The 15,070-nt window shown below is 51.2% G+C and overlaps 1 protein-coding gene across 2 annotated transcripts; it reads left to right on the top strand.

Annotated features, from left to right (window-relative positions):
- The first annotated feature begins 698 nt into the window (after positions 1 to 698).
- TBX3 (T-box transcription factor 3) lies at positions 699 to 14,709 on the top strand. 2 transcript variants are annotated; one of them, XM_026015861.2, is made up of 8 exons: positions 699 to 1,729; positions 3,396 to 3,663; positions 4,674 to 4,733; positions 5,022 to 5,168; positions 7,162 to 7,238; positions 8,316 to 8,473; positions 10,106 to 10,779; positions 12,590 to 14,709. In XM_026015861.2, exons 1-8 carry the CDS (start codon positions 1,341 to 1,343, stop codon positions 13,028 to 13,030), a joined length of 2,214 nt encoding a protein of 737 aa, XP_025871646.1. In that variant the 5' UTR covers positions 699 to 1,340; the 3' UTR covers positions 13,031 to 14,709. The 2 variants fall into 2 exon arrangements, with proteins under 2 accessions (XP_025871646.1, XP_025871647.1); XM_026015862.2 differs by lacking the exon at positions 4,674 to 4,733 and having other exon boundaries at positions 707 to 1,729.
- The last annotated feature ends 361 nt before the right edge of the window (positions 14,710 to 15,070 follow it).

The raw sequence follows: 15,070 nt of genomic DNA, 5'->3' as shown, positions 1-15,070 counted from the left end.
ACTCTGCGCGCGCTCCCCAGTGGCTCCCCGCCCTCCCTCTGATCATGTTGACATATTCACAGGACAGGCAGTAGTACTGATGCGGCGCTGCGACGTTACAGTTTCCGACACCTTCTTTTTATAACTCGGCTCTATCCCCCAGCACTCGACCTGTGAAAACCACGCCTATGCAGCCACACAATTGGTCCGAAAGCGTCAAAGAGCCAATCAAGAGGCCTCCGGCTCCCCGCAGCCCACAGCAGAGCCCGACCTTCTAGAGCCGCCGAGCAGACGCCCGGGGAATTCTAGAGGCGGAGGAGGGTGGCGCGGAGCTCTCGCTCGCTCCTCTCGCTCCCTCCCTCTCCGACTCCGTCTCTCTCTCTCTCTCTCTCTCCCTCTCTCTCTCTCCTCTCTCTCCCTCTCCTCTCTGTCTCTCTCCCTCTCTCCCTCCACCTCTCCCCTTTTCATTCCCTCCCCACTAAATCCTCCCTGCCCTGCGCGTCTGGACGCAGATTTAGGAAGCGATTTCGCTCACGTTTTAGGACAAGGAAGACAGGCGCGGGAGGAGAGCTCGGGCAAGACTCGGATTGCAACCCAGACACCCTCCGGAGGCTCGGAGCGGAGGAAGGAGGAGGAGGAGGAGGAGGGCGAACGGAAGCCAGTGTGCAGTTCAAGTTTTGATAGCGCTGCTAGAAGAGGGCTTAAATCAGAGAGATTTTTTTTTTTTTTTTTTTTTTTTTTTTTAAGGCGAGAGACTTTTTCCGCTTCTCTCGCTCGCTGGGGAAGCCGGGTCGAGCGCAACTGCAGACGCCTCCAGCGAGAAAGAGGGAGAGAGGAAGACAGACAGGGGGGCGGGGAAGAAGAAGGAGAAGGAAAGGTAAAAAGTCTCCGAGCGGAGCCGTCCGCCTTTCCAACAAAGAACTGGGGGCTGGGGAGCTCTTCCCAGGACCCGGGGCTGCGGTGTCCATTTCGGCGAAGCGGCGGGGGCCCGGGCGCGGGGGAGGACCCTGCTCGCTCCTCTTGCCGCCGCCGGTGAAACCGACTTCCAGGAGCGGCTTTTTAAAACACGCAAGGCGCAAGGACAGTCACCCGAGCGGCTATGTCTCCTGATTTCTCGCCTTGCCCTCTTTAAAAGCGGCATTCCCGCCCCCCCCCCCCAAAAAAGACACTTTACTCCCCCTGCCCCTAGGGTGCTTTACTTGTGATTTTGTCCCCCCCCCCTTTTTTTTTCTTTTTTCTTTTTTTTTTTTTTTTCCTTTTTCAAACTATGTGCTGCTGTTAAAAAAAAAAAACCCAAAACAAAACCAGACAGCAGCTGCGGACTTGTCCCCGGCTGGAGCCCAGCGCCCCGCCTGGAGTGGATGAGCCTCTCCATGAGAGATCCGGTCATTCCTGGGACAAGCATGGCCTACCATCCGTTCCTACCTCACCGGGCGCCGGACTTCGCCATGAGCGCGGTGCTGGGTCACCAGCCGCCCTTCTTCCCCGCGCTGACGCTGCCTCCCAACGGCGCGGCGGCGCTCTCGCTGCCCGGCGCCCTGGCCAAGCCGATCATGGATCAATTGGTGGGGGCGGCCGAGACCGGCATCCCTTTCTCTTCCCTGGGGCCCCAGGCGCATCTGAGGCCTCTGAAGACCATGGAGCCCGAAGAAGAGGTGGAGGATGACCCCAAGGTGCACCTCGAGGCCAAAGAACTTTGGGATCAGTTCCACAAGCGGGGCACCGAGATGGTCATTACCAAGTCGGGAAGGTAAGTGAGGAGCAGGGCCCCCTCCCTTGAAGCTACTGGAGGATTTTTTTTTTTCCACCACCACCCCCCCACACCTCCCTTTATCTCTCTTTTCCCAGAACAGTCGCTTTGCCAGTTAATTTGGGCTTAGGAAAAAAACTTAGTTCCCCTGAACCTGGGTACAGACATTCCTGGGCCCTGCTCCTGTGGCAGGGAATTTCAGCTTACCTGGGCGTCTGCAGGGGGTTAGCTTCTCCTACCTAGGTCTGCAACCTGGAATCCCTACTGGCCAGATAGAATTTTTCCAGGGAGCACAGACACCTCTGCAGGAAGAAAGAAAACCACCCCACTGCAGGAAGTTCACTGTTCAAACCTTTTCATCCTTACGCCTTTGTTGATGTGCTGTGGTGTTTGTTTCATTTTTGTTTCCAGAGAGAAAAACTTGAACGCCCTCTTCTTTTGTGTGGTGGTGGGAGACCTGACACTAGCTCTCCACTTGCCCTTTCTGCCTTCCAGCCTAGCCTCTGGTCCTGCAGGGGGGCCTGAGCTTGCCTCTGGCAGGGTCACAGAGATACGGAAGGGCACTTGGGTTTGTCCACACCACTTCACGTGTCTGTATCGGAGGGAGAGTTGAGGCAGTTTTGGATGATTAAGATTATGTTTGCATTTCCAAGTAGCCGGCGGAGAGACACATGCTGCTTTTTTATGCGTGAATATTATCAAGCGTATTTCATATAACTTTTAAAAGGTCCTTGCCTGGCCAAAACCTGCCTGTCACTTAAAATCACCGATTTTTATTTTATGGCATTGAAGTCTATCAAGGCATAACATTGGAATGATAAAAAAAAAAAAATAAAATCCCTCTCCTGATGTCTTGAGCTTTCTGTGTCTCTCCTGGCTAAATGAGGCCAAAGTTTGGCATAAAACCCTCAGACCCAGAAGACATTTCCTCCGTTTCACGGTGAAGTGCTTCCTTTTAAGTCAAGGCTGGAGAATGCCAACACTTCTGGGAAATAAAAAAAGCAGTTTGGTGGTACAGTCTTGCAGTTTGAGATTGGCCTGAGCAATGGGAGAAATGTGGTTAGCAGCATGCTAGGCAGATTGGTGATCAGGCCCAGGAGTCCAGCCCAAACTGAAAAATTCGTTTTGAGAACTCACTGAGGGCCGGTTTCATTTCGCCAGCGGCGGGATTCCTGTTCCCTCGGAGGGAGGGTGGAGGTTTATTTCCTTGATAAGTTTAACATTTTTCTCATCAATGGAATGGTGGAAAATTCTAGCCTTGACCGACTCCACTTTACTCAAATCCTACCCCGAGCTGTTTAGAAGTAGACAACTCACAGGGAAGGGTAGAGGCAAGAATTTCTCTGTAAAGAGGGCCATCTACGAAGTCCTACAAGAGGAAAAAATTGTGGAGAAAGTATTAGACGCTGCTGAGAAATGTAGTGCCACAATTCACTTGTTTTGAGCCTTGGGACATTTCCCGATAGAGGAACTGTATATGTAACACTTGTATTGGGGAAGAATACAATTTTGCACTCAGTGGCCCTCCTGACACCGAAGCTCCACAGTCAATCACAATACAAAGTCTTAAATTTGATTTAAATATTTCGGAGTAAATAGGTGATCAAACCCAGGAGTCTGAGTGATTTCTTTTTCTTTCTTCTTTTCTCTTCCCTCCCAACTGTAGGCGAATGTTTCCTCCATTTAAAGTAAGATGTTCTGGGCTGGATAAAAAAGCCAAATATATTTTGTTGATGGACATTATAGCTGCTGATGACTGTCGATATAAATTTCATAATTCTCGGTGGATGGTGGCGGGTAAGGCTGACCCTGAAATGCCAAAGAGAATGTACATTCACCCAGACAGCCCTGCTACGGGGGAACAATGGATGTCAAAAGTTGTCACTTTCCACAAACTGAAACTCACCAACAACATTTCGGACAAACACGGATTTGTAAGTTTCAGCGCTCCCGTCAGTAAAATCTTCTCTCTTCACCCTAGCGAAGGCAGTGCGTCCCCTCTCCTTGAAAAATCACAAGTTTCTGCTCAGACTTCTCCCTAGCTCTCTGTTGCTAAGCGTAGTGGCAAAGTTGTTCGATCCAAAGCAGAGCCAGAGAGAGGATTCCGGGGTGTTTCTCTTCGGATAATGGAAGGCCTGGCGTTCTGAAAAACAAAAAGCAAAATAAGAATAATAATCAAAATAAATAAATGCAAATCGAGGGCAAGAACACTAACTGCTCACGTTCTGTGGCGATCCCAGGTCTTGGTAAATGCCTGACAGTGAAGTTAAACACCAATCGCTAAGATACAAAATCAATTTGAAAGTTACTGTGTGCGCCAGGGATTTGTTCTGAGCTATCACACTTCTGTTTTGAAACCAGCCATATTCTTTTCTTGCGGGAGTTCTGAGGTTCAGAGCCTTGGCTACGTTTGGTTAAAGGGTCTGAAGGCGTCTTTTGAAAGATTCTTTTTTCTTCTTTTGTGAAGAAAGAATATCGGACTTAGGAGAAAGTCAAGTTTACTAGAAATGAGGCTGAACTCTCCAGGATAAAAATTGTGTGTGTGTGTGTGTGTGTGTGTGTGTGTGTGTGTATTGGGAGTGTATATATGGATTCAGTGGGAGAGTCCTTAGAAACTTTTAGGAGACCAGAATTGCTTGTAAAAGTCAAGCAAAACACCTTTTGCCCCCTGCCCCTACCCCTCCCCAGCATTTCAATAAAATAAGCCGAGTGATAAGCGAGGAATAAGCAGAAAGATTAGGCCCAGGAAGACGTGAATGGCACGGAAGTATCTTCAGCCGGCAAGGATTGCCTTTGAAGCTCTTGATTTGATTAAGGCATAAATATTCCTCTCTAGAGTTCAACCTTTCAGGGCTTTAAGTGGATTGGGCTCGTCAATTAGTGGGCGCTTAAAGGACTGAATCATTTTGTAAATTAAAATGCATGTTTTTCTCTATCTTTTAAGACTTTGGCCTTCCCAAGTGATCACGCAACGTGGCAGGGGAATTATAGTTTTGGTACCCAGGTAGGCTAGGGTTCAAGGTACGCACGGACCTTAGGTGGTGAGGGTGGGGGGGACCCTTTGGAAATTGAGGAGCAATTTGGATTCTCCAGAAGAGGATATCTTTGGAGCGGAGTGTACCCGAAGAGGTACTCCGAGACTCCCAAGGAGGTGGGCTCGGCATAAGCAGCGTGGTACCCGTCGGTGGGGTAGAAGTCAGCCTGGCAGGGGTCCTGAGGTCCCGCTGGTCCCACTAAATCTTTGTTTTATGTGTCTCCCCCTCCTCCCTGCCCCCTACCCCCCACCCCGCAGACTATATTGAACTCCATGCACAAATACCAGCCCCGGTTCCACATTGTGAGAGCCAATGACATCTTGAAACTTCCCTATAGTACATTTCGGACGTACTTGTTCCCGGAGACCGAATTCATCGCAGTGACGGCATACCAGAATGATAAGGTAACCAAAGGCGCGTTGCTTTTTCATGGCGATCCTTTTCCCTCCCACCTTTAAGCCACTCTGGGTGAGGTAGAGAAAGTTATAAAACAATAAGGATTAAGGGACGGGAGTCTGAGTTTTCTTCTGTGATCTGACCTTCCGTGGAGCTTTTGGGGGAAAGAGGCTCTAGCACATCACCGAGGCGGGGCGGGGGGGGGGGGGGGGGACCCAGAACAAAGCAAAACAAAAACTCAACCAGCGAGGAATCCAACGCTGAACGAAAAGATGCAGACTAACTTTGCCTCCTATAACTTGTGCTGTCATCCGCTCCCCCACTCCCCCGCTCCCAGGCTTTCTCTTTCTTGCTTGTTTTGAGGCTAAACCTCTTCTCCAGAAAGAAGGATCAAAAATCAGGTTCCACGTTCTAAAGGAACCCACTAAAAATTGAAGGCAGAAGCCATTTGGGATCCTGGGAGGAGAATCCCATTGGAGAGAGCAGCTTTTCTCCCCTAGCCAGAAATCCCGAGTAGCTGGTCTGGTTTTTATTACCTTTTATGCTGCTGTGTTTTTTATGGTGTGGTGTGTGTGTGTGTGTGTGTGTGTGTGTGTGTGTGTGTTTGGAAAAACCTTCTGTGATCACAGGGTCATGCTAATCGAGTTGTCTGAGGCTTTTGAGATGAGATGACCAAAGTCATCACCTCATTTGAAGGTTTTTCCTCCCTTGGGCCTGAGGCCCAGGATTAGGAGTACCCCCAAATGGAACAGCACGCAGCACCTGGTATATAAAGTTATGGTGTCCTGAAGGTCATGGGCATGTGCACAGAGACAAAGTGGCTTTTGCTGATTCACCGGTTCCCAGCTTGGCTGTTAGCAGGCAGTTATGGGGGTGAGGGCCACTGAGGACCTCTGCTCTTCTTACCTCCGTGAGAGTCCAGTTTTCCTGACAACACCTTGCATTTTGAGTTCACTGTCACTGTGGGTGGGTCCTCTGGCTCACTGACGGGGGGTGTTCCAGGTCTGTCTCCTTTATCTGGAGAACCTCCTTTCCTGCAATCTTGCATATGGGAGTTTATTCCAAAAGACAAGAATCCAACCAAGGGTCCCTTCCCACCTCTGGGGAACTCTCTCTATATATATCAATGTGTTTTCCCTCAAAGGGAAGGGATTTGAAAGATTACATACTATGGCATTTTGCCCCAGCATGCAAAATGCATGCTCCCTCTAGACCCAGAATCCTGTGACTCTAACTTGTTAATGTAATAATAAAATGTATGTAGCATTTTTGATTAGACGAAGAGGCCACAGGCCTTCTTCTCCAGCCTAATGGCAGTGGCAGAGCATATAAATGAAAACAAATGTTTCCAGTGGTCATTCAGTTCTTTGACATCTGTAATTGTCAATATTGTAATTCCTTAGCGCCCCCCTCCCAACAAAACCCAGCAAAAAAAATCAAACCCACTCTGGCACAAGGGTAGCGAAAACCTCATAAATCATTTCATTAGATTCACAGAGAAGGTTGGAGTGTATGGTGTGTGTGTGTGTGTGTGTGTGTGTGTGTGTGTGTGTGTGTGTGTGTGTTTGGGGGCAGGAAATACGCCATAACATATTTTATGATTAACTGCACTATATAAAAAAAATGAAAGCCCAATTTTAAGATCTACAGGTTGTCCCTTTTGACAGCTTCGACAGTCTTTCCATTTCTAAACCCAAGCTCTCAAGGCCGCCTACAGAACAGAATGAGGCATTTCCCAGACAGTATAATTTCAGTCTGGAATCCCTGGTTTGGCTTCCTATGGGAGATGTAAGCCATGGTACGGTTCTTTGATTTTCCTCTCTGTCCCCTCTGAAGACACTATGAGATCCTCTCCCTTTCCCTTTAACCTGGCGTATCCAAATGACTTCTTGTGGCAGTCAGAGTTCTCGTAGACGGAGCTGGGGGTGGGGGGGAAGCACCCCTAAAACATTCTATAAATTGAGACCAATATGTCTTTCTTGCTTGTGTCTCCTCCTCTAGATAACTCAGCTAAAAATAGACAACAACCCTTTTGCAAAAGGTTTCCGGGACACTGGAAATGGCAGGAGAGAAAAAAGGTGAGCGGAGACACTTAGTATTATTGTCTCCGATAATTTGGAGAATCACTTTTCTAGGGCCCAGATCTCAACTGTTAGAAGTGGAATCCGGGCCCTTCTAGTAAGGAGATGGGGGGAGAGGGTTGGAAATAATGTACTGCCGCTCTGCCACCTGCTTGTAGACTTCAGGACACTACTTTTCTACCTCCCACGAGTTACCTTAGAGGAGATGAACTAGGCCACACCATTTTTTCCCTGGAAGAAAAGTGTCAGGGATAACAGATGATAGACAGACGCCTATTAATTCCTAATTAATTTAAGTTCATCCTGGGCAGGTCCCAGGAAAGGACTAAACTCATTCACAAAATGCTTTGGAATTTTTGCAATCTTGTCTTGCAAATACCATCAGACAGAACTGAGGCCCCTTGAGAAATCTGGGGCTCCCTCCTTCATGGCTATAGGTATCATTTTGCATTAAGCAGACAGCTGGATGGTATATGGAAGAAACACTCCCCTCCCCCCAGCGACTTTCAAAGAATTTCTAAAATCCAGAAAATCAGTCCAAATTTTTAACCTACCCCATTGCGGGGTGGGGGTGAGCATTATAACATAATTTCTAACCTCTAATAGATTTTTTGTTTTTACTCTGGCTATGATTCATGGGTTGCTAAAGCAATTAAAAGTGCACCATGAAATAAGCACTTCTCCCAGTCTGAGCAACCAGTTGGGAGTGCGTGGGCTGTTTGTGTTCACCAGTTTGGGCCACGGAGGTCCCTCTCCTTCTCAAGGCCTGCCCAGGCCCTTTCTCTGGTGAACCCCTGATCCCTAAGCCATCTTACTTCAACACCCCACCCCCATGCCACACTCTTTAGCTTAGTTACAGGGTCAAGAATAATGCTTGGGTCTCTGAGGCTGCCTTGTGGCAGGCGGGTTTCAGAGAACTCCTGTTGTCCTTGGGTGGCGGTGGGGTGGCAGTGGGCAGGGGGAGGTGGGAGGGGTGTGTGTGCACCAGTGTGCCATCTTTGGAGAGGGTGAGGCACACAGAGAGGGGAGCTGTGTGCCCAGTTCTGCAACACTGGGTGTGGGCTTCTGCTGCAGAAAACAGCTCACCCTGCAGTCCATGCGGGTGTTCGATGACAGACACAAAAAGGAGAATGGGACCTCAGATGAGTCCTCAAGCGAACAGGCCGCCTTCAACTGCTTTGCTCAGTCCTCGTCTCCAGCTGTCTCCACTGTAGGGACATCGAACCTCAAAGGTAGGCCTAGTCGCCTCTGCTCCTCTCCCAAGTCTCTGGATGTGGATGAGGGTGTGTGTGTGTGTGCGAGCACGCGCGTGTGCTGGGAGAGTTGGGAGTGGGGCACCCATCAGGCAACCTACCCTTTAAAAACTTCAGATGCTTCTAGAAGCCCCTATGCAAGAGCCTGAGTTCAAAAACAAGTGGCCAGGTGTGTCCCTCTCTGGACTTTGTATAAAGGAGAGCTCAGGACCCGGCCCCCCAAACCTTGACTTGGCTGCCGTTGGGGTGTCTCCATGTTCCTTCTCAGTGGAGTACATCTCTGTCCCTGTCCCTCTGCAACCAAGCAGCTGCTGACTTTCCACTATCTTCGAGCTCCAGATTAAAATGTGTTGGAAGGGGGAGGTGGGGGGAGGCAAGGGATCCTCTGCCACCTGGAACAGAGAAGGTGGCTGAGAAAACATCCAGCCATACAGCAACAATGAGCACTGGGGCTCTGAGTGGGGAGGGTGGGGGAGTGGGAGGGGACGAGATGGTTCAAATCCCCAGTTAGTTTCCTGTGTTTAAAGAGCAAGAACTATTTATTTGGAAAGACACATTCTCTCTGTCTGTTTCTCAACGGGGAGAAACCTGTTTTTAAGTGAATTAAAAAGAAAGTCCATTATGACTTCAAATCCCTTTAAACTTGAAACAAAATAGGATCCCTTTTTCTTCTTTTCTGGTAGGACACCCACAGAGGGTGTGGTGACAGCAAAAGAGAATCTGTGATTGTCTCTGGGCAGTGAGCACGCTGCTCCCATCCCTGTGCAGGCACAGGGGCACACAGAAGGCCCCCGTTGACTGTGTCTGCATGTGTGTGCGTGTTGGGGGAAGGTGTTCCTTTCTGCCAGGACCAATACGGATGCCAGGGTTCAAACAAATCCTCCTGAAAGAATCCACAAATTTGTGGAAGGTGCTCATCTTGGTCACTCACTGAACAAAGACACTGGAAAGTAGGTGTTCCCAGAGTGAGTTTTAGGATAAGTTTAATTTTGCTTGAAGTAAAAAAACAGTCAGTGCAGTGGAGGGGTGGGGGGAGGAAGGTGAATAAAGGCTTTGTCTGACACAGCAGGAGCTCAATGAATGGTTGTAAAAAATTGGAAAATCCACTAGTGATTTGGGATGGGGGGGGGTGGGGGGGGTGGGGGGGTGGGGGGCCTATAGGAGAACGGGTTCAGTTCTATCCAAATATTTTATTTTTATTATTTTTTAGAGATTTTATTTATTCATTCATGAGACCCAGAAAGAGAGGCCTAGATAGGCAGAGGGAGAAGCAGGCTCCCTGCGGTGAGCCCGATGCAGGACTCAGTCCCAGGACCCTGGGATGGGGCCCTGAGCCAAAGGCAGATGCTCAACCACTGAGCCACCCAGGCGCCCTCTGTCCAAATATCTTAGATGCGCTGTTAGCCTATTGAAACGTCTCCCTGAAGTGGCCAGGTGTCCTCACACCCACTTTGCAGATGAGAAAACCGAGGCCCAGAGAGGCTGAGGGGCGGGCCGGGGACCACCCAGCTTGTAAGTGGCCAAGCGGGGATTCAGACCGGGAACTGGCCTTCCACTGGCCCGGACTGGAGCTTACGCCCTTGCCTGGCCCCTGTGCCCCTCCTACGGCAGACCTGTGTCCCAGCGAGGGGGAGAGCGACGCCGAGGCCGACAGCAAAGAGGAGCACGGCCCCGAGGCCTGCGACGCGGCCAAGATCTCCACCACCACGTCGGAGGAGCCGAGCCGCGACAAGGGCAGCCCCGCGCTCAAGGCGCACCTCTTCGCGGCCGAGCCCGGCGGCAGGCCCCGCGACGGAGGGCGGCCGGACAAGGCGTCGCCCGACTCGCGCCACAGCCCGGCCACCATCTCGTCCAGCACCCGCGGCCTGGGCGCCGACGAGCGCCGCAGCCCGGGCCGCGAGGGCGCGGCCCCGTCCAAGGCGGAGGAGGCGCGCGCGCTGCCGGGCAAGGAGGCCTTCGCGCCGCTCACGGTGCAGACGGACGCGGCCGCTCACCTGGGCCAGGGCCCCCTGCCCGGCCTCGGCTTCGCCCCCGGCCTGGCCGGCCAGCAGTTCTTCAACGGGCACCCGCTCTTCCTGCACCCCGGCCAGTTCGCCATGGGGGGCGCCTTCTCGGGCATGGCGGCGGGCATGGGGCCCCTGCTGGCCACCGTGTCCGGGGCCTCCACCGGCGTCTCGGGCCTGGATTCCACCGCCATGGCCTCGGCCGCCGCGGCGCAGGGACTGTCCGGGGCGTCGGCGGCCACCCTGCCCTTCCACCTGCAGCAGCACGTCCTGGCCTCCCAGGTAAGGAGGGGCCCCCTGCCTGCCCTGGGGTCGCAGACCCTCTCGCCCGTGCGCCCCTCTCCAGGGAGCTCTGCGTAGGAAGAGAAGTCGCCGTATGGTAACGGCGAGGTCGGCGAGGTCGGCGAGGTCGAGTCTTCTCGGGGACTCCGCAGAAGCTCACATCCCTCCCCAAAGCTTGAATTTCTTTCTTGTCTCAGTTAAAGGCCCTTTCTAGTAGAGTAGGTAGGAGGCAGTGATAACAACAATCAAGCCACCCCTAGCACTTGGGTCGCACTTGGTCTATCCTGACTCCGGGAGCACTATGGTTACTTGCACTTTATAGATGAAGTGGCCCAGGCGCAGAGATGTTGAGTAACTTACCCCGAGTCACACAGCTGGGAAGTGGTGGAGCAAAGACTCTATCTACTCCGGATTGTCTGACTCCTGGGCCTTGTTAGGGTCTCTGGTTTTAGCTTCGGAGTGGAAGTGTCTCTTAAATGGCTTCTAGCCAGCCGGCCACCAGGAATCAGCCGAGGGGAAGACCCTGGCCTGGGGCTGCGCCTCCTTGGGTGGGAGCTAGGTCTTGAACCTTTCCTCCCAGTGGGAAGCTTGTCCCCTGTCCCCCAAAGGGTTAACAGTTCGTGTGCCCGGGTGGGAAATGTCAGAGGATTGGGGCAGGCTTCGGCTGTGGCAGGCCTGGCAGCCTCTGCGTGCTTCAGACAGCTGTGCTGGGGTACAGGGCAGCTGGGGAGAAGTCTCAGGCCGCTGGAATTGATCTGAACCCAGGGAAGAGGTTCTGTGGGGTTTCCTGCAGGCCCTTGCCTTTGTTTTGTCTGAGCACATTCGTCTCCCTTCTCCCAGCCAAGAAGCAGGGTTGTCCTCCCCCCAGGGTTGGGGGAGGAGGAGGAAACTGAGTAGGCTTCTGGCTTTCCCCATTGCTCTCCTCTCCGTGCGCGAGCCCCTCCTGGAGACCTCGTCCTCGGTGGGCAGCAGGGGGTAGGTGGACGAAGGCTGTCCCCCCCCCCAACAAAAGTATTAATGATACCCCCAACGCAGGGGACAGTGAGAACTAGGCCAGGCTGGAGTGCCTGTGTTTTAAATTCTGCTTCTGCCACTTGCAAGCCAAGTGCCTTCCTGCACCCCTGCGGCCTTCCTCAGTTTCCCCACCTGGAATACCAGTGTATCAGGCTAGATGATTTCTGTCTCCGTTCAGAGCAAATGCCTTTTGCTCCCCACCCCCACCCCCACCCCCAATTACCTTTAGCCTAAAGATCTTCTCCTGGACTTTTTTTTTTTTTTTCTTCGTTTGAGAAACTTCTGGAATCAGAGTGGGAGGACTATGATTGGGGGGGGCAGGGAGGACGAACGAAAGAAACGTATTTTCCATAATTTCCATCCGGTGGTTTCCACTTAACGACCTTTGCGTCCGGACTAGACTGCAGCCCCATTTAACAGGTGCAACGACTGACCCCAGGGCCAGAATTTCTAGCAGTTCTCTTCGCCAGGTGCCCTGTGTAGCCTACCGCGGGCGTTAGGTCGTTTAATAGCCAAAGTCCCAGTAAGTGTAGGAACTATGTAGTATTTCCCCGGATTTTTTTTTTTCCGCCCCATAAGAAAGCCGAGGCACAGGGAGTCAAGTGGACCTGGAGAAGGAAGCCTGAGCTGTCCCCTTCCCCAAGAGATTAATGACTTGCCCGAGGTGGAGGTGGAGGTGGAGGTGGAGGGGTGGGTGGGGTGGGTGGGGAGGGGAGGCCGCGGGGCGAGCCGGGCTCCTCCCCAGCGCGGCCCCCGCCCGGCTGATGCGCCGCGCGCCTTTCTCTCCCCGCCGCAGGGCCTGGCCATGTCGCCCTTCGGGAGCCTGTTCCCCTACCCCTACACCTACATGGCAGCGGCGGCGGCGGCGTCGTCGGCCGCGGCGTCCAGCTCGGTGCACCGCCACCCGTTCCTCAACCTGAACAGCATGCGCCCGCGGCTGCGCTACAGCCCCTACTCCATCCCCGTGCCGCTCCCGGACAGCAGCAGCCTGCTCAGCACCGCGCTGCCGCCCATGGCCGGGGCCGCGGGCCCCCTGGACGGCAAGGCCGCCTCGGTGGCCGTGGACTCGGGCTCGGAACTCAACAGCCGCTCGTCCACGCTCTCCTCCAGCTCCGTGTCCCTGTCGCCCAAACTCTGCCCGGAGAAAGAGGCGGCCACCAGCGAACTGCAGAGCATCCAGCGGTTGGTCAGCGGCTTGGAAGCCAAGCCCGACAGGTCCCGCAGCGGGTCCCCATAGAGCCCTCCCTAGGAAAATCTCTTCATTCCAGTCCAGTCCAGTCTGCAGTGCACTTTGTTGGATATAAAATAAACCACGGGCGTGCAGTGGGGGTTGGCCCTTTGTGCAGTCCTGTCTGGAAAGGGGTGCCGGACTCCCTCTAGAGAATGTGCTAGAAACAGGCCCTGTCTTCTTGGCGTGGTTTATGTATCCGGGATCTGGCTCAGATTCTGGGGCTCAGAGATGTCTGTTGCATTGAGCTATTGGGGGTGGGAGGGGAAACATTCACCAAGGCCAGAGGCCAGAGCACCTTCAGCCAGGCTGGTCTGGGAGCTGTGGGAAGAAAAAGGTAGCCAGGCCCACCAGGAGGGGGGAGGTGTTGAAAGGCTTCTCCTCCAGTGCAGATTTATATATTTTTTCCTTCACCGTGTCGAGTAGAAACAAAAATAAAATTTAAAAAAAATATATATATATACTGGGGACAAATGGATACATTAACACGATTCTGTTTGTGAAGATTAAAAACTTTATAGTGACTTGCCTATCAGTTCTAAATAAATTGCTGAACAGCATTGTTTGGGGAGGGAAGTCGTTCCCATCCTTGTTTGGTCTCTATTAAGGAAATCTGTGTCTTTTTAATATTCTTGTGATGTTTTAAGAGCCACTATAGGTCTCTTCTTGCATGTTCCACGGTAATGTATTTGTGGTTTTTTTTTTTTTTTATTTCGAATGCTTGCTTTTAGAGAGAAAAGAACATGACCCCCCACCTCCCCCCACCCATTCTCTACCCTCCAATCGGCAACCCCAAGGGGGAGGATTTAAAGGGAAGGGGTGGGGAAAACACACACAAAAAAATGAATTTATTTTATCTAAGCTCTGTAGCAGGATTTATGTCCTTCTTTGACAGTTCTTTCTCTTTCGTGTATATGCAATAACAAGGTTTTAAGAAAAATAATAAAGAAGAAGCGAGACTATTAGACAAAGTATTTATGTAATTATTTGATAACTCCTGTAAATAGGTGGAATATGAATGCTCGGAAAATTAAACTTTAATTTATTGACGTTGTACATAGCTCTATGTAAATAGGATCGCAGCTGTCAGGTTTTGTGTTCTTGTTTTCCTTTTGTCAGTTTTATTTCAAGGTCACAGGATCGCTTTTAAAACTAGAAAACACACTTTCTGCACCAACACCAACACACTTTCAAGAGTTGTCTGCAAAAAAAAAAAAAAATCTTTTCCCTTTTTTAGCGTCCAAGAGTGGAAGGAAAGTGCCATTGCCTATTTCACCCCAAACTGGGGAGGTGATGCCACTTCCCAGCTCACCTGAAATTCCCTAAAATAGAACACCCCAAGTGTGGTTCTGAGATTGCTTGGGAGGGGTGTGGTGGGGGTGGCGGGGAGTGCAGAGGCTGTGGTTTGACTTTCTAATTTTTCTTTTGTATTTGTATTTGCTAGTCTGATTTCTTCAAAACGAAGGTGGAATTGACTACTGTCTTCAATATTGATGGTGTTTTGAATTGGTGCCTAGAGAGATATATTCCCAGTTCACAAGTCAGGTCCTGAGAGATGGTTTAAAGACAAAAAATTCATGAAGGTATATTTTGTGTTCTAATTGTTGATGAGTTCTTTGGTTTTCTGTATTTCTTCCCCTTCTCTTTCAAACATCATCGAAATTTCAATAAATTTTTATTGAAATGTCTTTGGGCCTGGCGTTAAGTGCTTTTCTTTAGAAAGCTTCCCTGCGAGGGGGAGTCTCTATCCTGGCTGTTCCCCTCAATCCCCTTCCCTTCGCCTTTAAGTAATTAAGACCGCCTCCACGGAACCCAAATGAGCTGTCACTCAAGTTACAAAGCTAAAAACAAAAGTCCCTGACTGGGGCGAAGGGAGCCGCCTCAATCTGAAATTACTTTTTCCTTTAAATTAGGGAGCAAAACAGAGGACGGGAAGAGGGCTGATTAGAATTGGGTAGCATAGTAATTTCAGATACTTAAGTTTTAATGGAAAAAGAATGCTCCGCTCCCCCAAGTCCGTGGTTCCCACACGAGTCCGACCAAAAAAAT

This window comes from Vulpes vulpes, chromosome 10, assembly GCF_048418805.1.
Source record: "Vulpes vulpes isolate BD-2025 chromosome 10, VulVul3, whole genome shotgun sequence".
NCBI classification, from domain to species: Eukaryota; Metazoa; Chordata; class Mammalia; order Carnivora; family Canidae; genus Vulpes; species Vulpes vulpes.
The sequence above is the reverse complement of the archived record's forward strand: the minus strand, read 5'-3'. Positions and strand labels throughout refer to the sequence as shown.

Bases quoted from the DNA above. Each gene is read 5' to 3' on its own strand.
- TBX3 (XM_026015861.2), top strand. From the start codon at position 1,341: ATGAGCCTCTCCATGAGAGATCCGGTCATTCCTGGGACAAGCATGGCC. The intron at 3,664-4,673 runs GTAAGTTTCAGC...CTATCTTTTAAG, and splicing joins TTTCGGACAAACACGGATTT to ACTTTGGCCTTCCCAAGTGA. The intron at 5,169-7,161 runs GTAACCAAAGGC...CTCCTCCTCTAG, and splicing joins CGGCATACCAGAATGATAAG to ATAACTCAGCTAAAAATAGA.